The 25,974-nt window shown below is 34.2% G+C and overlaps 1 protein-coding gene and 1 pseudogene across 1 annotated transcript; both read left to right on the top strand.

Annotated features, from left to right (window-relative positions):
• Positions 1-735: 735 nt before the first annotated feature.
• Positions 736-13,322, top strand: LOC139876424 (disease resistance protein RUN1-like; annotated as a pseudogene).
• A 531-nt stretch (positions 13,323-13,853) lies between these two features.
• Positions 13,854-15,351, top strand: LOC139875072 (uncharacterized). The gene is made up of 3 exons (XM_071862446.1): positions 13,854-14,574; positions 14,735-15,120; positions 15,202-15,351. Exons 1-3 carry the CDS (start codon positions 13,854-13,856, stop codon positions 15,349-15,351), a joined length of 1,257 nt encoding a protein of 418 aa, XP_071718547.1.
• Positions 15,352-25,974: the final 10,623 nt, after the last annotated feature.

Raw genomic sequence — 25,974 nt, 5'->3', positions numbered from 1 at the left:
TTGTATCTGTATTTTTTTTTTATGTTTGTTGGATGTTAGTAATTGGAAAAATATATATCCTGATATAATCTCATCGAGTTATTTTATCAAGTTATTTCATCAAACACTTGGTTCAGAGGGTAATTTTGGTTGCCATACGGACCGTAATGAGGGTTCCTGTTCATGATACAGACCGTGACTGGGAATGCTGGTCACAACCTGGTGTGACCGGGATTTCCTATTCGCGATGGTCATAACCGGATCCCGAACTCCTGTCTTGTGGTGACCATTTTCTGAGTTTGATTGATCTCAATTGACCTATATTATCCTGAAACTAAATATGTAGGATACTTAGAAGTGATAACAGTACTTTATTTGATTTGTAGGTTACTTGTTGGATGTAAGAAAATTCTTTAAGTAGTTATGATCTTCAAGGAAAGTTTGTAAGTTACTAGACTATGGTTCAATTATTGCATGAGGGTGAGTGAGTAAGAGCACATGAGTTTATGTAAACTCTGTATTTTCTCCTAAGGTATAATTAAAAAAACCATTTAAATTTTAGTAGTTATAATCTCAGGCATTAATTTAAATTTTATATAAACTTTGACTTTTTCATAGTGTTAATTAAATTTAGATCTATTGGTAGGTGTCTAGGTGATGACACGCTCCATATATCTTTATTTTATTATCCCATCAAATTCCTAACTGAAAGGTATGTAACAGTTGACTTAAGCTTCCATTATTATATAGAAAAAAAACACACTCTGATATAAACTATCACCAGTCATATAACTACATATATGATCATTTCTATTATCTCACTCGTACATTCAAATAATTCACAATGGTTATTATCACAGAAATTCAACAAGACAACAGATATGGCGTATTTTTGAGCTTTAGAGGTGTTGATACTCGTCTCGGTTTCACTGATCATCTTTATTAACACTCATAGATGCCAACGTCAAAACCTTTCTGGACGACGAAGAGATTGAAACCGGAGAAGATCTAAAACCAGAATTGGAGAGTGCAATTAAATTGTCCAAGGCTTCTATAATCGTGCTGTCTAAGAATTATGCTATTTCGACTTGGTGTCTTGATGAACTAGTATTGATCCTGGAGCAACGTTTGATCTCTGACCATATAGTTATCCCGGTCTTCTATCATGTGGAGCCCACCGATGTCAGGAAGCAACAAAACAGCTTCGGAGATGCGATGGCAAAGCATCAAAAGGCTATGAAGAAAGAAACAAATATAGAGAGAAAAAGTCAACGGGCTGAAAAGATTGGAAAATGGAAAAAAGCACTTACAGAAGTTGCTGATCTAAAAGGAAAAGATGCAAAGGGCAGGTAACCTTTCTAATATATCTTTTGATAATAACATGACTCGAATTCTTCAAAGAATATATTTTTTTACATTCATGAACTGCCTTCTCTCTGTAACATAATCGAGAAATATTTCTTAGATCCGCCTTCTCTTTGTTGTTTATCACTAATCTCCTTAATTGATTTATATTTATGAGGTATTCTGAATATTTGAATATTGAATACTATATAGTAGAAGAATTCTAATTAATAAAAGGAATATGATATGAGTAGTCTACTAATTTTTATTGTTATGTTGTTCTCTGTAACATCCATTTCCAGGCGAGAGACAGAGTTTATCGAAGAAATTGTTACAAATATCTACCGTAGGATAGGCGGGTCCCAGATGACTAGTCTACCATACCTTTTTGGGATGAAAGATTCTATTGAATTTGTTTCTACATGGTTGAAAAACGGATCCTCTGATAAGAAGGCTGATATTCTCACTATCTTAGGTATCCCTGGGGTCGGGAAGACTTCTTTGGCCAGATATGTATACGGGTTGCATGCTCATTTATTTGATAGAAGCAGCTTTATTGAAGGTATCGGTACAAAATGCACTTCACAAGTTTATAAATTGCTTGATCTACAGAAACAACTTTTGGGAGACATTTCAGTGATTCGATGTGATGATAAATTGGAGTATACTGTTAAAATTGAGAAAGCACTAACTCAAAAAAAGATGTTTATAGTTCTTGACGATGTTGATAGCATCGACCAGTTGTGTTTGCTGCTCGGAAAGCAAGGTTTTCATCCTGGAAGCAAAATTATAATAACAACCAAAGATGCATCACTTACAGATACATACGCATCGTCAATCAACCATATCGTTCAACCCGAGCATAAGAAGCACTTGATTAAAGGTTTAAATTGGATAGCATCACTCGAGCTTTTAAGCCATCATGCATTCATGAGCACTGGTCCAGAGGAAGGTTATGAAGAAGTGTCAAAAAATATTATTGATTATTGTGAAGGACATCCGTTGGCTCTTAAAGTATTGGGCGAGTCTCTACATAATAAACCAGTAGCTGAATGGGAGGATCGAATAGAAATGTTGAAGGAAGAAACTGATTCACGTATTAACAAGGCCTTGCGAATGAGCTTTGATTCTATACCATCAGACAATGATAAGGAATTGTTTAGATATATTTCTTGTTTTTTCGTTGGTCAAGATAGAGTTTTCACTGAAACTATTTTAAATGCATGTAAAATACGCACACTAAGTGGGTTCAGAATTCTCATTGATCGATGCCTGCTAGTGATAAGGCCAAATGGTATATTGATGATGCATTCACTGATTCAAGAGATGGGTAGAGATGTTGTACGTCAAGAATCACGTGAGAAGCCATGGAAGCGTAGTTTGTTGTGGTGCCATGAGGAATCATTAGAAGTGTTGAAACAAAAAAAGGTAACAGACCATGTATACTTATCAGTTGTCATGCATGTGCATTGGACCGATTTATTTTTTCAATCGTTTCTTCTTAGGGTACAGGAAAAATAAAAGGCCTCGGCCTTAACATGAAAAAGCTTGAGAAAAAAAAGTTACATCGATCGTTTCAATTTCAAACAGATGCATTGACTGCAATGGATAATCTAATGATACTACACCTAGATTATATGCAAATGAAAGGTTCTTATGACAATTTCCCAGAAGAATTAAGATGGTTGCGTATGCATGGGTTCCCTTTTAAGTTTTTACCTTCCAAATTGCCAGTGGAGAATCTTGTTGCTATCGACTTATCATATAGCAATATTGAATCATTTGGTATGTGTTGTAGTAACCAACAACCACTTGACAGTAGGCAAAAGGTACGGAAATAAAAGAACTATTTCCATCATATTACTTGAACAACTTTGGTTTGTGAACTATTTTTTCTCACATTTATTTCAGAAATTGTTTGGATCATTGAAGTTTCTTGACCTGAGTTTTTGTGAACACCTTCAAAGACTGGGTAGCTTTCTAGAACTCCCTGCACTTGTGAGATTACTAGTTACAAATTGTGCAAGTTTGATTGAGATTTGTGAAACACTTGAGCATTGTGTTGAATTAGTCCTCATTGATCTGAGTTACTGCAACAAGCTTGAAAAGTTTCCAACAGCCATAGGTAAGTTGAAGAAGCTTGAAACGCTATTGGTAGATGGCTGCAATACTCGTGAGCGTCAATTCAAGGTGAAGGATACGAATTCACAAGCATCTTCATCTGCCATCGTGGAGACTATACCTAGTAAGATTAATTTGTTTGAAATTTCTTTGCTGAGCTCAATAGTAAAGTTGTCACTTGCAAATAATAATTTGTCCAACGAATCCTTCCCCATGAACATGAGTTCCCTATCCATGTTAAAAGATTTGTGTTTAGACGGAAATCCAATTGTTTCCATGCCAAACTGTGTAAGAAGCCTCATAAGGCTTGAGAATCTTAGTATGGAAGACTGTGATATGCTAACGTCTATTGAACATCCTCCATCTACACTGCAAACTTTGTTCCTCGATCCATTTTCAAATGATCCAGACAAATTTCTGTGGAGAATTGTTTTCAATCCAGAAATGTCCCCACTAATCATGTTTGCACATTTTCAACAATTAGAAACTTCATCTGATGTTTTAGTTGAAGGCATAGTCAAAAAACAACCTATGGCTGATGTTGAGGAAAATGTATTGCATACTTTGGGCGGGAAAGATCTAGATCAGATTAACAAAAGGCACTTCAAAATGTATAGAAGAAATAAGAAAACACAAACCCAGGTGTTATCTAGTTATTTATCTTTCATTTTGTGAATACTAATTAATTACGGAGTATATCTTACTAATGCTGATTAATCTTCTTAATTGGCAGATGTATTATGAATTTGGTATATTCAGCACATTTTACGGGGGGAGCAAAGATATGCCAAACTGGATTACGAATAGAATCCGGAAGAATACAATATCATTTACCATCCCATCGTCTTCTAAACACCTAAGAGGTTTAAACTTCTGTTGTGTGAACACAAGTGGAGCTTCATTTCGTCAGATATTTTATTTGCCAATTATAAGAATTAGCAATATAACACAGAAATATACCTGGATATACATTCATTGTTTGTAGGATTCGACTTGATGGATTTCAATACATAAACAAAGTCACAAACCCATTTTGTTACATATAAATTCGTGTGTATATGTATATATAAAGCGGAAGCAATTTCAAGTTTATGCATGTAAAGTTTAACCCTTTTAAATTTGAAATCCATTAAAGATCTAGTCTTGAAAATACACTTAAATGTAAATATAGCTAGTTAGATGTTTATACCTACTCCAAAATGGAGGTGAAGAACTAGGATGAAGAAGATGATGTAGATGAAGAAAACTTCTAACTTGAAGCCTCAAATCTTTGATACCCACAAGCAATAATCAACACCCAAGACTTGGTTAGGATTTTAGACACTTAATTACTTGCAAAAATCAACCAAGAATCCCTTGAAGAAGCTCCAAAATTTCGGCCAAAAAGGGGAGGAGAAAGGAGAGGAAATTGCAAGTATTATTTTCAAAATGCTAGAGTCAAAAAGTGTGTTGAAAGTTGCACCAATGCATGTGTATTAGTCATAATTATATGGAGTAATCAAGGAAGGGTGGTTGGCACCTAGGAGCCTTCAAAAAAATGGCCCCCCACCCCTTCCATTTATTTTATATTTTATTACATATTTATAAAACATACATGCATTTAGTTGTAAGTATTTTATTTTATAAGCCTTTTATAAAATAAAATGCAACACACATATGTTACATACACTTTATATTATTTATAACCTATATAAATAATATACAACATGTAGTAACTTATAATTATCCAAATAATTATATCTAGCATTTATTTTAGAAAACCAATTTCTAAAATTCAAGTGTCGTGTATTTGCTTTAATGATCCGATTGTCAAAACAAATACATAAAGTGTTGATAGCTTGTTATTGGGTATGACCCGACTTGGATCACAACATGTAAGCCACATTAATTTATTATGTCTCTCGGGCACAAGAAAATCCTTCAATCTCCCACTTGCACGAGAAACATAAGGAATTAATGCAAGTGACAGATACCACCTAACGACCGTCCATCACCCCCAACATGTTATGACTTAGTGCCATTCAATAACATCATCCCTTTCGAGTTTCCATTTCGAATATGATTTAGGTGAATCTTTCAATATATCCTTTTGCCCTAGATGTCATGTTAAATCCAAGAGACATAGAATGATCACTCTCTTATAGATTTAACTTTGTCAGGCCTTAGACATCTGACTCTCAACGAATAAGAGGGACAAATTCCATCTTGACTACATACGTCCTAGACATTACACTTCGTACCATACCTGAAACCTCCCTTATGTACTACCATGTTTCAGAATAGAGAAGGAAAGAATCAAGGCACAATATTCGGTGAATATCTGAACCCAATATGTGTCTCAGGTCAGAGGATATAATGATATTCTCCTTTACTCAAGATTACATGTGATCAACCACAAAGGTTCCATATAGTAATCTTGAGAGCGGGTCTTCCAATATTTGTGTCCCACAAATATCTATGAACCTTGGTTGCAACCTTGCCCTACATTCACCATTTGAATGTTAACCAATCCAAGTTCATAATAGTCTAGACCTCACACTTGTTCCCACAAATGTGATCAACTACGGAATTTAGAATAATAATTTATTCATGGATAAAATATGCTAAATTGGAACATGACTCATAATTTAAATTAATACCATAATTATATTAATGAGTTTGAACTAATTCGTTCCGTTACAATACATAAAGTAGATCAATTCCAATCACTAGAATGTCGAAGCCCTAATGCACAAACATGTCCCTCATGTTTTGGCCCATGTAAAAGCTTCGTGAGTGGATCCGCAACATTTTGATCTGTGTGAACTTTGTGAATACATATCTTTCCCTTTTCAACCTCATCCCTAATGTAGTTGAATCTCCGCTCAATGTGACGAGTCTTTTGATGAGCACGAGGTTCCTTGATTTGAGCAATCGCACCCTCGTTGTCACAAAAGATCTCAAGAGGGTCCTGAATGGAAGGGACCACTCCTAAGTCGTCGATGAATTTCTTCATCCATGCAGCTTCCTGAGCTGCCAATGAGGCGGCAATGTACTCCGACTCTGTAGTGGATAACGCAACAACTTCCTGTTTCGCACTCTTCCAAGAGACCGCACCACCATTTAACATGAATACATAACCGGATTGTGACCGAGAGTCATCTCGATCAGTTTGGAAACTCGCGTCCACGTAACCTTTTACAACGAGTTCCTCCTCACCAGACCCATATATTAGAAACATATCCTTAGTCCTTCTAAGGTATTTCAATATACATTTAACCGCAGTCCAATGACTATTTCCTGGGTTATTCTGGTATCTACTTGTCAAGCTTAGAGCGCATGACACATCCGGTCTAGTACATATCATTGCATACATGATAGACCCAATAGCAGATGCGTATGGGACTTTCTTCATTCTCTCTTGTTCATCTTTCGTGGTAGGACACTGAGATGAACTGAGAACGGTTCCTCTTTGAATAGGTACCAAACCTTTCTTAGAGTTTTCCATCTTGAACCTTTTCAAGACCTTATCAATGTATGTACTTTGACTTAAGCCTATCAATCTCTTGGATCTATTCCTATAGATTCCAATCCCCAATATATATTGTGCTTCTCCAAGATCCTTAATGGAGAAGCAACTTTTTAACCAAGTTTTGACCTCTTGCATTGTGGTTATATCATTCCCAAATAATAATACGTCATCCACATATAGCACAAGGAACATTATGGAGCTCCCACTAGCCTTCTTGTATACACAAGCTTCATCACCATTTTTAATAAAGCCAAATTTCTTTGCCTCTTCATTAAAACGATGATTCCACATTCTCGATGCTTGTTTCAACCCATAGATTGATTTCTTTAACTTGCATACTTTTTTAGGATTTTTCGGATCGACAAAACCTTCGGGCTGTGCCATATAGACATCTTCCTCAAGATATCCATTTAGGAAAGCGGTTTTGACATCCATTTGCCAAATTTCGTAATCATAATGAGCAGCGATGGCAAATAATATCCTAATAGACTTTAGCATTGCCACAGGCGAGAAGGTCTCATCATAGTCAACCCCTTGAGTTTGAGTGAAACCCTTTGCTACAAGTCTAGCTTTGTATGTATCCAAGTTTCCATGTATGTCGGTTTTCATCTTGAAAATCCACTTGCAATCAACTAGCTTAGAGCTAGGAGGTTGCTCAACAAGTTCCCAAACTTGGTTTTCATACATGGATTGCATCTCGGCGTTCATGGCTTCCTGCCATTTATCTTTATCTATCCTTGATAAAGCATCTTTGTAGTTTGTCGGTTCATCCAAATCAACCGTATAGCAACCATCCACGAGAAACCCATATCTCTCGGGAGGATTACTAATCCTACTAGATCTTCGAACGTCTTGTGTACCTTGATCATCCACTTGATCATTTTCAGCATCCTCATGTTGAGTGCTAGTGTCAACCAATTGTGTATCATCGGCTTGATCTTGTACCTCTACAAGATCTATTTTTCTTTCACCATCACCTTCCATGAGGAACTTGGTTTCAAGGAATTCCGCTTTCCGAGCTACAAATACCGTTTGCTCGGATGGATCATAGAAGTAATATCCCATGTCATCTTTGGGATATCCTATGAAGATACACTTTGTGGATCGAGCATGTAGCTTATTTGCTACATAACGCTTAGGATAAGCTTCACATCCCCATACTTTCAAGTATGAAAGAGAAGGAGGTTTTCCAAACCACATCTCATGAGGAGTTCGTTCCACTTTCTTGGTTGGGGCCATATTTAAAATACGAGCCGCGGAGCTTAGACAATAACCCCAAAATGATAGAGGTAACGAGCTTCTAGCCATCATAGATCGAACCATATCCATTAGGGTTCGGTTCCTCCTTTCGGATACTCCATTAAGTTGGGGTGTTCCGGGTGGAGTAAGTTGTGAGATGATCCCACAACTCCTAAGATGATCTTGGAAAGCATCGCTTAGGTATTCACCTCCTCTATCGGTACGAAGTACCTTGATTGTCCTATTGAGTTGATTTTGTACTTCGTTTTGATATTCTTTGAATGCTTTAAACGTTTCGTCCTTGTGTCTTAGTAAATAGACATATCCGAAACGACTAAAGTCATCAATGAAAGTAACAAAGTATCTTTCACCATTCCTAGTTATGGGTTTAAAGGGTCCACATACATCCGAATGTATTAAACCCAATAAATCTTTAGCCCTTTCATGAGTGCCTTTGAAAGGTGCTTTAGTCATCTTGCCTTGTAAACAAGATTCACATACATCAAACGAATCCATTTCATTTGATTTCAAAAGTCCATTCCTTTGAAGTGTATGCATTCGGTTCTTGTTTATATGTCCAAGGCGACAATGCCATAAATAGGAATCACTCAAATCCCTTTTGAGTTTCTTGGTGCTAGTATGGTATATTGAGCTATTAGATGATGCATCATCATGAACCAATTCATAAATTCCATTTGAAGGCGTAGCCTTGAAATAGAATATATCATCTTTAGAAAAATGGATATCATTATCAATAAAATTAACATTGAAACCACATTGTCTTAAGCGAGAAATAGAAATAATGTTTCGACATAAATCCGGTGCATACAAAACATTTTCTAAAATAAGCTCCAATCCACTTGGAAGCTTCAAAACAAATTCTCCTTGAGCTTTAACATGCACCTTTGCACCATTGCCCATATAGAGACTTGATGTTCCTGCTTTATGATCACTTCTTTTGAACCCCTGCAAAGAATTGCAAATATGAGTTCCACATCCCGTGTCTAATACCCATGTATTAGAAGAAGTAATACTAAGCTCTATATATACCATATATATATTACCTGAGGTTTGCCCTGCATCCCTCTTGTCCTTCAACTCTTTAAGATAGACCGGACAGTTTCGTTTCCAATGACCCATCTCACCGCAACCGAAACATGGGTCTTCCTTGGGGTTTGCCTTCTCGGCTACCTTTTGCTTCTTGGCCTTGTTGATGGTTGGGGTAACCATCTTCCCCTTCCCTTTGCCTTGATGGACGGGTCCTTTTCTCTTAGCCACCTTTGGCTTAGAGGTGTTACCTTTAGACCCACCTTGATCGATTGCTAACACGGGTAAAGCTCTTTTACCCATGCTTGTTTCCGCCGTCCTAAGCATACCATGAAGCTCACCTATGCTCTTATCCATCCCATTCATGTTGTAATTAATTACAAATTGATCAAACCTCTTTGATAGGGAGTTAAGGATAAGATCGGTGGCTAACTCATTAGATATGTTAAGGTTGAGACGGTTAGCACGATCGATAAGGCTTTTCATCTTAAGTACATAAGATGAAACCGATTGGGATTCGTCCATACGACAAGCATGAAGCGCCCGAACCGTTTCGAAACGCTCAACACGTGCTTGTTGGAGAAACATCTCCTTCAATTGTGTTATCATGTCGTAAGCGCTATGATGCTCGAAATCCTTTTGGAGTTCGGGTATCATAGTCCCAAGCATTAAGCATGAGACTTGAAGGGAGTCGTGGCAATACTTATCGTAAGAGGCCATTGCCTCCACATCACTCTCATCCGGTTGGTCGGGAATGGGGTCCTCAAGCACATACATTTTATCCTCTTGTTTGAGGACAATCCGAAGATTGCGGAACCAATCCATAAAATTTGTATGGTTGAGTTTGTCTTTCTCGAGGAGAGACCGTAACGATAGGTTGTTAAAGTTAAGTGGTGCGTTGTTCATGTTGTTGTTGTTATTAGCGGCCATCTACAAAATTCAACAAAGTTCTTTTAAGTATCGATTTGGATTTAATAAACAATACCCTTTTAATTTGTTTTATTAAATATTAGAATCCAACGGTAAATCAAATTTCGGTTAGGTGACCTTTATCCCGTCATTTGATTTAGCTAGGTAGTCATAATGACAATTGCAATCCTTTTGCAACTTCTAAGTTATGGGATCATGCAATCCTTTTGCATGGCATATTAATCCCATCAACGCCTATTTGTTCCTCATGCTTCGGTGACCCTAAGTTCATGATTCCCAAATCAAGTCGTCCTACTTGTGTAGACATGTAGACTTAACATACAAGTGGTTAGGTGACCTTTATCCCACAAGCATGCAAAGTGTACTTTATTCATATTAGTTCACTCATGACGGTTAGGTGACCTTTATCCCATCATGAGATTCCTAATATGTCTAAGTGTTTCCACAAAAGGATGGCGTTTAACTTGTTTATCTTGTATTAGTAAAGGGATTTTAGGTTTTCTACATTCTAGTTTAGAAAACAAAGTGCTATACACCAACATGCATTTGGTGTGTAGTATGTTTATGAAAAACCCATTTTCATGTGCCTTTTAGTAACCAATTACTAGTTTTAACCATTTCATTACCTTTTTAAATAAACCATTTTATTCAAGTCTAATAACCAATTATTAGTGTCATTTTGTTATGTTTTATTATAACCATTTTATAATGTATTATGCAAGTGTAATCATGTGATGATCTTGTAGCAACCAAACATACAAACATACACAAACATGCATAGCAAAGTGTTCACAATCAAGAGCCATTTTGGTAGACATTTGTTTAGCCAATAAACAAATGTCACCTAAGGGGTTAAACCAAAGTAAGAGATTTTACCAAAATCTCCCACTTAATCTTGTAATCTTCAAAACTTCATCTTGTAATCTTCTTCATGAATCTTCACTTTCATTTTACAAAATCATATCCTAATACAATTTTTCTAGAAAATGAAATAACAACCTATTCTATTTTACAAACCAAAATAGAACAAATTACATACAAAATACAAGATTAATTACAACTTTTACAAACCAAAATTACAAAATAATTACAAGCCATATGAATGAATATTACACCCATGAATAATCACCAAATCAATCAACCAAACAAACACATGGCCTAGGCTCGATTGTGAACAACAACATAACATCAAACATGGCCAAAACTTGAAATCCCAAACCCATTTTTGGGACCAAATATTTCGGCCATCACCATACACCCACCAAAACTCAATATTTTTACATTCTACTTTCATGCATGTTGGTAGATTGTAAAGAAAGTGAGTTTACTAGCCAAAAACAAGAAGCATATTAACAAGACTTTGGCTCTAGATACCATTGATGGATTTCAATACATAAACAAAGTCACAAACCCATTTTGTTACATATAAATTCGTGTGTATATGTATATATAAAGCGGAAGCAATTTCAAGTTTATGCATGTAAAGTTTAACCCTTTTAAATTTGAAATCCATTAAAGATCTAGTCTTGAAAATACACTTAAATGTAAATATAGCTAGTTAGATGTTTATACCTACTCCAAAATGGAGGTGAAGAACTAGGATGAAGAAGATGATGTAGATGAAGAAAACTTCTAACTTGAAGCCTCAAATCTTTGATACCCACAAGCAATAATCAACACCCAAGACTTGGTTAGGATTTTAGACACTTAATTACTTGCAAAAATCAACCAAGAATCCCTTGAAGAAGCTCCAAAATTTCGGCCAAAAAGGGGAGGAGAAAGGAGAGGAAATTGCAAGTATTATTTTCAAAATGCTAGAGTCAAAAAGTGTGTTGAAAGTTGCACCAATGCATGTGTATTAGTCATAATTATATGGAGTAATCAAGGAAGGGTGGTTGGCACCTAGGAGCCTTCAAAAAAATGGCCCCCCACCCCTTCCATTTATTTTATATTTTATTACATATTTATAAAACATACATGCATTTAGTTGTAAGTATTTTATTTTATAAGCCTTTTATAAAATAAAATGCAACACACATATGTTACATACACTTTATATTATTTATAACCTATATAAATAATATACAACATGTAGTAACTTATAATTATCCAAATAATTATATCTAGCATTTATTTTAGAAAACCAATTTCTAAAATTCAAGTGTCGTGTATTTGCTTTAATGATCCGATTGTCAAAACAAATACATAAAGTGTTGATAGCTTGTTATTGGGTATGACCCGACTTGGATCACAACATGTAAGCCACATTAATTTATTATGTCTCTCGGGCACAAGAAAATCCTTCACGACTGTCTCTGTAGATGAAGAGTATTTAACGTACTTAAGTCACTGGATGTTTGGAATAAATGAGATGGTAGGTGTTAAATAATCAATCTCCTCATTTGTTTCAGTCTTTTTACTTTTGTTTGGTTGAGTAGCAGGTGAATGGAGCTGCTCAAATAGTTCCTGCTGCTGTTGGTGTTATCAAGTTGTTCACATATGGCTGCAGGTGTCTAAAGCTTCATTTCTAAGTTATGTAGAAGGCCTAATCTCTTTGTGCACCATGTGTTTGTTAATCATGAATAATGCACCTGGTGTGGGGTTCAGGTTAATGAGCACACAGATGGGACATAGTTGAGATTAGGTTTCCATTTCTCGTTTATTTCTAAAACACCAAGTACAGGGGCCATTTTTGTTATTATGCAGAAGTTATGCAAGTTCAGGGGTCTGTTTGTACTTTTTCATATCTTAAGATGTATATATAGTTTAGGTGTTTTAGGGTTTCGTTAAGTTTTTAGATCTGTAAAAATTGTTTTCACTTTTTCTCTCAATCGATAAGTTTGTGGTTGTGGTTCTTGATCTAATTCTGAATAATTTTGTGGTTGTTGATGAGTGATTATCTAAATCATTCATAGTTTGTTCATGGTATCAGAGCGGGTGCTTGATTCGTGTTGTTCGTTTGAAATCCAATTAGGGTTTCGCTGAAAGTTTAATCGGTCGGTGTTATTAGGGTTTCTGATCTAAAAGAAACCTGTGTTCGTTCTTTGATTCAATTGCTTGATTTGGATCGTGTTTCTGGTGTATTAGGGTTTCAATTCAAAACCCTAATTTGTTCTTGTTAAAGACGGTTTACAAATCTTCTTCTGGTTATTCTTCCGCTGTAAAATTGAAGGTTAAAGGAGGAGTACTCTGTGAGGAATTTTTCTTCCTACCTGTGTTTGTAGCAAGTTCCTACACGTAGGAGTTTCTGTACTTACAGAGATTAACTGCCCCTACGTGTTATACTTGGCCTATAGCCAGGACTCTCTCTTTCTTTAATTGTTTATGTGCTTTCTTTAATTGTTTAATTGTTTGGTTGATTAAGGAATTGCACTACACCCAACTCTTGAACCTTGATCTGAAAGATTTCAAGGAAACCTGATCAAGTGTGGTGGTTCTTTAATCTTTGTTGTTCTTTTTGTTACTTGTTTCTGTGTTAAATATTTGATAATTTGTTGTTAATTCTTGTTTGTTCTTGATTATTATTAAAATGTCTGGGGATGAGGGTGAAGTATCTACTACCATGATAAGTAAATTGGATTTTGGTGATCCTCTTTACTTACATGCTAGTGATATTAGCAGTACACCTTTAATCAATTTTAAACTCAAAGGAACAGAAAATTATAAATCATAGGCTTGTGCTATGGAATTGGCTTTACAAACTAAGTATAAACTTGATTTTATAAATGGAACTCTTGAAAAAAATGAAGAAGATGAGGTTCTTTCAAATCAATGGGAAAGGTGTAATGCTGTGGTTTTATCTTGGATCTTAGGTTGTGTTTCTGATGAATTGTATTATGGTCAAATCTACTCAAAGTTGGCTTCTGTGGTTTGGGAGGAATTAAGGGAAACATATGATAAAGTTGATGGTTCTGTTTTGTTTAATCTTGAACAAAAAATTTCATTGTTAACTCAAAATGGTACTCCTGTGTCAGATTATTATCATAAATTGAACTCACTATGGGAACAATATGATATTCTGTGTAAATTGCCTTCATGTCAATGTGATGCTGATAAAAAGAGAATAGAATATTATAATCAGAGAAAGTTAATGAAATTCTTAATGGGACTGGATGATTCCTATCAGCCAGTAAGAACTACTATCTTAACCAGTGATCCTTTACCATCTGTTAAGGCTGCATTTAATATAATATCAAGAGAAGAGTCACATAGGGGAGTTCATGATAAAAAATCTTTAACTGAATCATCTGCTTTCTTTTCTAACACTGGTAAACCTAAAATGGTTAATAATAATTCCAAACCTGAGTGTAAAAAGTGTGGTAGAACTGGACATACTATTGAAAAGTGCTTTGAAATTATAGGATATCCACCTAGACCTAATAATCTTAAGTGCACTAAATGTGGTATGACAAATCATACTGTACAACTTCACTAATCACTCTTGACCTAATAATCTTGAGGTAGTGGGTTATCCACCAAACTTTAAAAGAAGAAATTCAAATAACTCATCACTTTTAAGCACTAATCACTCTTCTGGTTCTAGTAGTGGTGCCTGCAATACAGGTACAACTTCACTCACACTATCTAATGAGCAAATTGCTAAGCTGGTTAATCTTCTGGATGGGAAAAGTGCTCCTGCACACTCATCCTCTAATATGACTGGTAATTTTATGAACTTAAATGTGGTTTTTAACCAAAACATTGATAAATTCTTGTCATGTAACATCAATGAAAAAGAAAATGTCAACTTTGGGTGGATTATAGACTCTGGAGCTAATCAACATATGACAAATTCTTGTAAAGGGTTTGAAGTTGTTAATGATGTGTCAAATTTAAATTTAACTGTTGGTCATCCTAATGGAACAAGAGCAAAAGTTAAACAGATTGGGAATTTAAGAATTTCAAAGGATCTTGTTCTGTATGATGTTTTGGTTGTTCCTGATTATTGTGTTAGTTTATTATCTGTGTATTGCTTGGTAAGAGATAATTCTTTATTTGTTGGTTTTGATAACTGTGCATGTTATATTCAGGATCTTGTAACCAGGAAGACTGTTGTGACTAGTAGTTTATATGATGGCTTGTATATTTTCAGTGATTCAACTAAGGGTGAGTGTCATCACTCAAACCTTCCGTTGTGTATGTTATCTAAGTCTACATGGCATAGTAGACTTGGTCATTGAAATGTCCCGTTCTTATTGATTAAAAACGTTCCATATTAATTGATTTCGTTGCGAGGTTTTGACCTCTATATGAGACGTTTTTCAAAGACTGCATTCATTTTAAAACAAACCATAACCTTTATTTCATCAATAAAGGTTTAAAAAGCTTTACGTAGATTATCAAATAATGATAATCTAAAATATACTGTTTACACACGACCATTACATAATGGTTTACAATAGAAATATATTACATCGACATATGTTTCTTGAATGCAGTTTTTACATAATATCATACAAACATGGACTCCAAATCTTGTCCTTATTTTAGTATGCAACAGCGGAAGCTCTTAATATTCACCTGAGAATAAACATGCTTTAAACGTCAACAAAAATGTTGGTGAGTTATAGGTTTAACCTATATATTATCAAATCATAATAATAGACCACAAGATTTCATATTTCAATACACATCCCATACATAGAGATAAAAATCATTCATATGGTGAACTCCTGGTAACCAACATTAACAAGATGCATATATAAGAATATCCCCATCATTCCGGGACACCCTTCGGATATGATATAAATTTCGAAGTACTAAAGCATCCGGTACTTTGGATGGGGTTTGTTAGGCCCAATAGATCTATCTTTAGGATTCGCGTCAATTAGGGTGTCTGTTCCCTAATTCTTAGATTACCAGACTTAATAAAAAGGGGCATATTCGATTTCGGTAATTCAACCATAGAATGTAGTTTCACGTACTTGTGTCTATTTTGTAAATCATTTATAAAACCTGCATGTATTCTCATCCCAAAAATATTAGATTTTAAAAGTGGGACTATAACTCACTTTCACAGATTTTTACTTCGTCGGGAAGTAAGACTTGGCCACTGGTTGATTCACGAACCTATAACAATATATACATATATATCAAAGTATGTTCAAAATATATTTACAACACTTTTAATATATTTTGATGTTTTAAGTTTATTAAGTCAGCTGTCCTCGTTAGTAACCTACAACTAGTTGTCCACAGTTAGATGTACAGAAATAAATCGATACATATTATCTTGAATCAATCCATGACCCAGTGTATACGTATCTCAGTATTGATCACAACTCAAACTATATATATTTTGGAATCAACCTCAACCCTGTATAACTAACTCCAACATTCACATATAGAGTGTCTATGGTTGTTCCGAAATATATATAGATGTGTCGACATGATAGGTCAAAACATTGTATATGTGTCTATGGTATCTCAAGAATACATAATATACAATACAAGTTGATTAAGTTATGGTTGGAATAGATTTGTTACCAATTTTCACGTAGCTAAAATGAGAAAAATTATCCAATCTTGTTTTACCCATAACTTCTTCATTTTAAATCCGTTTTGAGTGAATCAAATTGCTATGGTTTCATATTGAACTCTATTTTATGAATATAAACATAAAAAGTATAGGTTTATAGTCATAAAAATAAGTTACAAGTCGTTTTTGTAAAGGTAGTCATTTCAGTCGAAAGAACGACGTCTAGATGACCATTTTAGAAAACATACTTTCACTTTGAGTTTAACCATAATTTTTGGATATAGTTTCATGTTCATAATAAAAATCATTTTCCCAGAATAACAACTTTTAAATCAAAGTTTATCATAGTTTTTAATTAACTAACCCAAAACAGCCCGCGGTGTTACTACGACGGCGTAAATCCGGTTTTACGGTGTTTTTCGTGTTTCCAGGTTTTAAATCATTAAGTTAGCATATCATATAGATATAGAACATGTGTTTAGTTGATTTTAAAAGTCAAGTTAGAAGGATTAACTTTTATTTGCGAACAAGTTTAGAATTAACTAAACTATGTTCTAGTGATTACAAGTTTAAACCTTCGAATAAGATAGCTTTATATGTATGAATCGAATGATGTTATGAACATCATTACTACCTCAAGTTCATTGGATAAACCTACTGGAAATGAGAAAAATAGATCTAGCTTCAAAGGATCCTTGGATGGCTTGAAAGTTCTTGAAGCAGAATCATGACACGAAAACAATTTCAAGTAAGATTTCCACTCGAAATAAGATTGTTATAGTTATAGAAATTGAATTAAAGTTTGAATATGATTATTACCTTGTATTAGAAAGATAACCTACTGTAAGTAACAAAGGTTTCTTGATCTTGGATGATTACTTGGAATGGATTTAGAAAACTTGGAAGTAAACTTGCAATCTTGGAAGTATTCTTAATTTTATGAAACTAGAACTTTTGGAATTTATGAAGAACACTTAGAACTTGAAGATAGAACTTGAGAGAGATCAATTAGATGAAGAAAATTGAAGAATGAAAGTGTTTGTAGGTGTTTTTGGTCGTCGGTGTATGGATTAGATATAAAGGATATGTAATTTTGTTTTCATGTAAATAAGTCATGAATGATTACTCATATTTTTGTAATTTTATGAGATATTTCTTGCTAGTTGACAAATGATGGTTCCCAAATGTGTTAGGTGACTCACATGGGCTGTTAAGAGCTGATCATTGGAGTGTATATACCAATAGTACATACATCTAAAAGCTGTGTATTGTACGAGTAAGAATACGGGTGCATACGAGTAGAATTGTTGATGAAACTGAACGAGGATGTAATTGTAAGCATTTTTGTTAAGTAGAAGTATTTTGATAAGTGTCTTGAAGTCTTTCAAAAGTGTATGAATACATATTAAAACACTACATGTATATACATTTTAACTGAGTCGTTAAGTCATCGTTAGTCGTTACATGTAAGTGTTGTTTTGAAACCTTTAGGTTAACGATCTTGTTAAATGTTGTTAACCCAATGTTTATAATATCAAATGAGATTTTAAATTATTATATTATCATGATATTATGATATATTAATATATCTTAATATGATATATACATTTAAATGTCGTTACAACGATAATCGTTACATATATGTCTCGTTTCGAAATCCTTAAGTTAGTAGTCTTGTTTTTACTTATGTAGTTCATTGTTAATACACTTAATGATATATTTAATTATCATGTTATATATAATATAACAATGTATTAATATGCTTCATATATATTTAGTAAGACGTGGTTATAACGATAATCGTTATATGTATCGTTTCGAGTTTCATACGTCAATAGTCTCCTTTTTAAGTATATAACTTATTGTTACTATTTTTAATGAGAAACTTGATGATCATTATATCATGTTAAACATATATATTTATTCATTTATGTATCATCATGTCATATACAACTTATAGCATTCGTGAATCATTGGTCAAACTGGGTAATCAGACGTTTACAAAATTTCCGTTTCAATTAACCAAGTCTTAACAAGTTTGATTGCTTAACATGTTGGAAACATTTAATCATGTAAATATAGTTTTCATTAAACATATAATCATAGAAAGGTTCAGAAAAGTTCGGGTCACTACAGTACCTACCCGTTAAATAAATTTCGTCCCGAAATTTTAAGCGATTGGAGGTGTTGGCTCATCTTCTGGAAATAAGTGCGGGTACTTCTTCTTCATTTGATCTTCTCGCTCCCAGGTGAACTCGGATCCTCTACGAGCATTCCATCGAACCTTAACAATTGGTATCTTGTTTGGTTTAAGTCTTTTTACCTCACGATCCATTATTTCGACGGGTTCTTCGATGAATTGAAGTTTTTCGTTGATTTGGATTTCGTCTAACGGAAGAGTGAGATCTTCTTTAGCAAAACATTTCTTCAAATTCGAGATGTGGAAAGTGTTATGTACCGCCGCAAGTTGTTGAGGTAACTCAAGTCAGTAAGCTACTGGTCCGACACGATCAATAATCTTGAATGGTCCAATATACCTTGGATTTAATTTACCTCATTTACCAAATCGAACAACGCCTTTCCAAGGTGCAACCTTAAGCATGACCATCTCTCCAATTTCAAATTCTATATCTTTTCTTTTAATGTCGGCGTAGCTCTTTTGTCGACTCTGGGCGGTTTTCAATCTTTGTTGAATTTGGATGATTTTATCGGTAGTTTCTTGTATTATCTCCGGACCCGTAATCTGTCTATCCCCCACTTTACTCCAACAAATCGGAGACCTGCACTTTCTACCATAAAGTGCTTCAAACGGCGCCATCTCAATGCTTGAATGGTAGCTGTTGTTGTAGGAAAATTCTGCTAACGGTAGATGTCGATCCCAACTGTTTCCGAAATCAATAACACAAGCTCGTAGCATGTCTTCAAGCGTTTGTATCGTCCTTTCGCTCTGCGCATCAGTTTGTGGATGATAGGCAGTACTCATGTCTAGACGAGTTCCCAATGCTTGCTGTAATGTCTGCCAGAATCTTGAAATAAATCTGCCATCCCTATCAGAGATAATAGAGATTGGTATTCCATGTCTGGAAACGACTTCCTTCAAATACAGTCGTGTTAACTTCTCCATCTTGTCATCTTCTCTTATTGGCAGGAAGTGTGCTGACTTGGTGAGACGATCAACTATTACCCAAATAGTATCATAACCACTTGCAGTCCTTGGCAATTTAGTAATGAAATCCATGGTAATGTTTTCCCATTTCCATTCCGGGATTTCAGGTTGTTGTAGTAGACCTGATGGTTTCTGATGTTCAGCTTTGACCTTAGAACACGTCAAACATTCTCCTACATATTTAGCAATATCGGCTTTCATACCTGGCCACCAAAAATGTTTCTTAAGATCCTTGTACATCTTCTCCGTTCCAGGATGTATTGAGTATCTGGTTTTATGAGCTTCTCTAAGTACCATTTCTCTCATATCTCCAAATTTTGGTACCCAAATTCTTTCAGCCCTATACCGGGTTCCGTCTTCCCGAATATTAAGATGCTTCTCCGATCCTTTGGGTTTTTCATCCTTTAAATTTCCCTCTTTTAAAACTCCTTGTTGCGCCTCCTTTATTTGAGTAGTAAGGTTATTGTGAATCATTATATTCATAGATTTTACTCGAATGGGTTCTCTGTCCTTCCTGCTCAAGGCGTCGGCTACCACATTTGCCTTCCCCGGGTGGTAACGAATCTCAAAGTTGTAATCATTCAACAATTCAATCCACCTACGCTGCCTCATATTCAGTTGTTTCTGATTAAATATGTGTTGAAGACTTTTATGGTCGGTATATATAATACTTTTGACCCCATATAAGTAGTGCCTCCAAGTCTTTAATGCAAAAACAACTGCGCCTAATTCCAAATCATGCGTCGTATAATTTTGTTCGTGAATCTTCAATTGTCTAGACGCATAAGCAATCACCTTCGTTCGTTGCATTAATACACAACCGAGACCTTGCTTTGTGTGACGACCCGGAAATTTCCGACCAAATTTAAACTTTAATCTTTATATTATCCCGACACGATAAGCAAAGTTTTTTAAGTTAAATCTCAAGAATTTTAAACTGTGTTCATACATTCATTATAACCTCGACCAAATTCCGACGATTCACGAACCGTTATATATAAATAGATATGTATATGTATATATATATTATAACTTGAGAATATTAATAAAGCATTAAACGTATAATACTTTACACGAACGTATTTGTTTCAATATGATTTTCGACGAAATTAAAAAAAATATATATTAAATGATTGAATTATCAGAAACATTGAATTATGATTACAAGTCTCTGTTGAGAGGTCCACTATGATTTGAGAAAATCTATTCCTCTTAACGATATTCAGAATAATTTGTAAAGCTATTTATAAATAAAAACAAAAAGTATCATTTACCAAATTTAGACAAAAGTTAGTGGAGAATTGGTTTCCATAATACTCTATTAATCTATTTTCAAACGTACAAAGACGTTTTCAGTTTAAAAAGAACTTTATTATTAAAATGTATATAACTTTTATAAATATCTAGAATCACTTTTGACAACTCATTACTTAACCAGTATAATAAATATAACGATATTTATATTTTATTTCATTAAATATATATAACAATTTAAATTAATATTATATATATTTATACGCGTATTATACATACATAGTTTTTATACTTTTACTATACTTTAACTTTACCTTTACTTTACTTTTACTTTTACTTTACTTTAACTTTAATAATTCACTTTAATAATTCATACTTTAATAATTCACTTTAATAATTCATACTTTAATAATTCACTTTAATAATTCATACTTTAATAATTCACTTTAATAATTCATACTTTAATAATTCACTTTAATAATTCATACTTTAACAATTCATACTTTAATAATTCACTTTAATAATTCATACTTTAATAATTTACTTTAATAATTCATAATTTAATAATTCACTTTAATAATTCATACTTTAATAATTCACTTTAATAATTCAAAAATCTATTATAAATAGAATTCAATAGGTTTCATTATTTCATAGAAACTTGAAAATATATTTCTCTAAACTCTCTCAATCGATTTACATATATATATATATATATATATATATATATATATATATATATATATATATATATATATATATATATATATATATATATATATATATTTTGCTCTGTATTATTTCAAGATATTATTAGTATACATAAAATATTACGACGGAGTACTGTCCGAGTGATTTCAAAATAGTTTTTTTTTAATGAGTCGAAGCTAAGGAAATTATGGGTTATAGCTATGGAGGTGATGGGTATGGTTCATGGGTATGCTCGTGAGGTCAATCTAGTGTTTATCATCTCCGTTGCGTCTACGTACTTTCCTGCAATATTGAATCTCAATATTGATACGTTCGTGAATCCGAGGCCAACCTTGCACTTGTTAAATGACATTATACGTATTTTTACTACGAAAACAGTATTGTGAGTTTCATTTGCTCCCTTTTTAATTGCTTTTGCAATATATATTTTTGGGCTGAGAATACATGCGCTATTTTATAAATGTTTTACGAAATAGGCACAAGTACTAAAACTAATTCTATGTGGGTTTAAACCAGAAATATACCCTTAGGTTGGTAACATTAAACTACTTGTCTATGTACGGTAGGCGCGAATTCTAAAGATAGATCTATTGGGCCTGACAAACCCCATCCTGACTATAGGATGCTTTAGTACTTCGAGGTTATTTTAAACACACCTGATCTGGTGTACTTCAGAGGGTAAAACATGAACGTTAAGGCTTGTTACCAGGTGCCTACAACTTATAGAATACTTTTATACACTTGCGAGTGTACATATATTTATAAACGGAAATCTTGTGGTCTATTAATATATTGAAATGATTGTTATGATAAACCTATGAACTCACCAACCTTTTGGTTGACACTTTAAAGCATGTTTATTCTCAGGTATTAAAGAAATCTTCCGCTGTGCATTAGCTCATTTTAAGGATATTACTTGGAGTCATTCATGGCATATTTTGAAAGACGTTGCATTCGAGTCATTGAGTTCATCAAGATTATTATTAAGCCAATTATAGTTGGATGTATTATGAAATGGTGTGCATGCCGTCAACTTTCGTTGTAAAGAAAGTTTGTCTTTTAAAAACGAATGCAATGTTTGTAAAATGTATCATATAGAGGTCAAATACCTCGCGATGTAATCAACTATTGTGAATCGTTTATAATGTATATGAACGGGTCCTTTCAGTTGGTATCAGAGCGGTGGTCTTAGTGAACTAGGTCTGCATTAGTGTGTCTAACTGATAGTCATTAGGATGCATTAGTGAGTCTGGACTTCGACCATGTCTGCATGTTAAAAGTTTTGCTCATCATTTTTGTCGAAAATTACCTGCTTATCATTCTTAGTCTAGACACATCTTATTGCATTGATTGCATGAATAGTGTATAGACAAAATTCATAGCTTAGCGTATCTGCTAATTCATATCTTAGCGTATCTGTTACTGTAAACTTTACCTGACATATTCAGTAAATTCCTCCGTAATCTACGAAACCTTTTGCTCTATATAATTAGAATACCACCCGATAGCCGGAAAATCATTTCATATCGAAAAATTCTTTATTCAATCGTACGAAATGAAATTCTTCATTAGTTCAAGTCCCTCGGATTCCGAAATGGAATCCCACTCAAGTTCCGAAAGCAGTGTGACCGGAATGGATCAACCAATTAGTCATCATCTATTCTGGATGAATTGGGGATGGGTTCGTAGCCTCCTTAATCATTGGAGACAAGAAGAAGGTGATCCCTTCCATCCACCACATTGCCCTCTTGGCGAAGAACCTGAAGCACTTACCGGCGAACCTATCCGAAACACCATTTTCTCTCTTATTTCTAAAGTATCTCGTCACGATTACATACTACACCAAATTCTAAGTTTTATTTATCCGCTCGTCCGAACCGATAATCACCCTGGTGTAATAGAAGAAGTCAACGAGCTTCGCGCTCGGGTAGTGGCTTTGGAGAATATGGTGCAAAGGTTACAAACACCAGCAGCAGCTCCAGCAGCATAAACAGTACCACCATCAGCAACACCAACAGTACCATCACCACCACCAACAACAACATCCACATCCCACACCGCAACATCACAATCTGTATCTCAAACATCAACGTCATACGCCCTGTAAATATCCAGGAATATCAACAACAACAAACGATGAAGTATTAATTCATAAACTTCATTGAAGAGATATCTCTGCGGCAGTTATGTAATCTCCAAAATCTTAGAGATTATTTAATTCTGACCGTAAATCGGATGAGTGAACGGAGATGGTAGAGTAGAAACTTTGATCGAAAATGGTGTACGATTTATAAGCTAGATTTGTTTTACCAACAGCATCAACAGGACCGTAGCATCATCAACACAGTCAGTGCCTTCAGTATCGTCAGAATCAACAGCACCTGTAACATCACAAACTCTGTCAGTTCAAGAATCATTGTGGACATCCTTACGAATCAGCAACAAATATATTGTATCAACGAGTTATGAAATATTAACTCATTTCCAATCGAAAGATGTATATGTATATTTTATATGTATAAATTTTTAAACCATAATAAATCTTCCCGTACTAAGCTATTATATGTGAATCTTAACTACTCAGTTAATTCATATTACAAATATGCAATGATGTACGTCCTTCGTCAATTTAACCATCGTTAATTACAATCTCTGTCTCAATTCAATAAAAATCCAATTCATAATAAATCAAGTGTATTATTCGAATATATGTTTGATTTTACACTTTCATCATCTATGTACTCGAAACTTTTCAAATAACATCATTCGTACCTTGCGAAGTTCACAAGAATTTCACGAAAACCAACAAATAACAAAGTAATGATTCATAATTTCAATATTATTGAAGAAATACTTATGCAATTTATAAAGTTTTAGGGATTACTCAATTCTAGTTCCAACCATAAAACAAATGAGTTTAATTTAATATTAACTCATTAAATCTATATTACATCTAAAGAAAATATACACATATATTTTTATAAAGACTGTAATAAACTTCTTTTGTACAAAATATTAATTGTGAAAATTTTTTTAAACGGGTAGGTAATACCCGAGAGATATATAAATTCACAATTAATATATTACATTTTTCGAAACTGATTCAGCAATCATCAACTATACTCTCGACTTTCACAACAATATCCATTCTTTCATATAAATCAAAACAATCATACTCATTCAAATTCAATTACATATTCTGATTTTGAAATCGCATAATTCAATTCGAAATATAACCAGTATCATCACTCTTAGATTCCTATATCTTTCAAAGCTATACTTTGACTTCAAAACTGTGTTAGGACATCATATGTATTAACGATTACAATATGTGCTCAAACCCTTCGAAATTCCTGAAGACACTTCAACTAAGGAACAATTGAGATGATGATCCAACCACATGTTACCCACAGTTATACACCTGAAAAACTCTCAAAACCCAAGTCATAGTTTGACATGTATCCGTGTTAGACCCTTTGGCATTTACTAGCTAAAATAACTTTTCAATTCCGTTTCAAAATAGACAGTTTTGTCACAGCTCCAGCAAGTCAACTTCGACTTCTCAATCAAAACAGTCTTATTATAACCTCGATAGATACGTTGCCCTTTCGCCAACGTTACCGGGGAATCGTTTATATTCACCACATTAGCAATAAACTTACCAACAACTTCATTGATCTTTGACTTTCCAAAAAAAAAAATCATTATAATTATCGAAACCCTGTCATATACTCATTCGTACCTTATAACAAGAATTGCCATACCAATTATTGAGAATCAGCAATCAGTATTTTGAAACCTCGCAGCATGTCTACATCAACAATTACATATACACACAACGTCTACCTCCAAGACTTACATTCTTTGAATGAGAAATTTCTGAAAAATACCCTAAACTGCGAACCAGTTCTCGAAATTTTGAAAAATGCTGATGAAGCAGCAAAAACTGTAAACGACCTTAACAGTAAAAAGTTGGATGATAAAGGATAGTATATTGGCAAAGCTCAGAAAAAGAGAAGCTTTGGAACTGGAAAACGGATTGAGCAAAGTATTAAGGAGGCTGTGGACAAATCACAATAGCTGAACCTACCTTCAAAGAATCCAAATGATTCAGTACTTGCTGAAGTCATTAACGAATACCTTGCTCCTGACTCTAAACCATTGCGGACAATATCCTTCATCATCCTCTGATAT

The sequence above is a fragment of the Rutidosis leptorrhynchoides genome, chromosome 11, assembly GCF_046630445.1.
Source record: "Rutidosis leptorrhynchoides isolate AG116_Rl617_1_P2 chromosome 11, CSIRO_AGI_Rlap_v1, whole genome shotgun sequence".
In the NCBI taxonomy this organism is placed as follows: Eukaryota; Viridiplantae; Streptophyta; class Magnoliopsida; order Asterales; family Asteraceae; genus Rutidosis; species Rutidosis leptorrhynchoides.
Note: the sequence above shows the minus strand (reverse complement) of the source record. Positions and strands in the feature narration are given on the sequence as shown.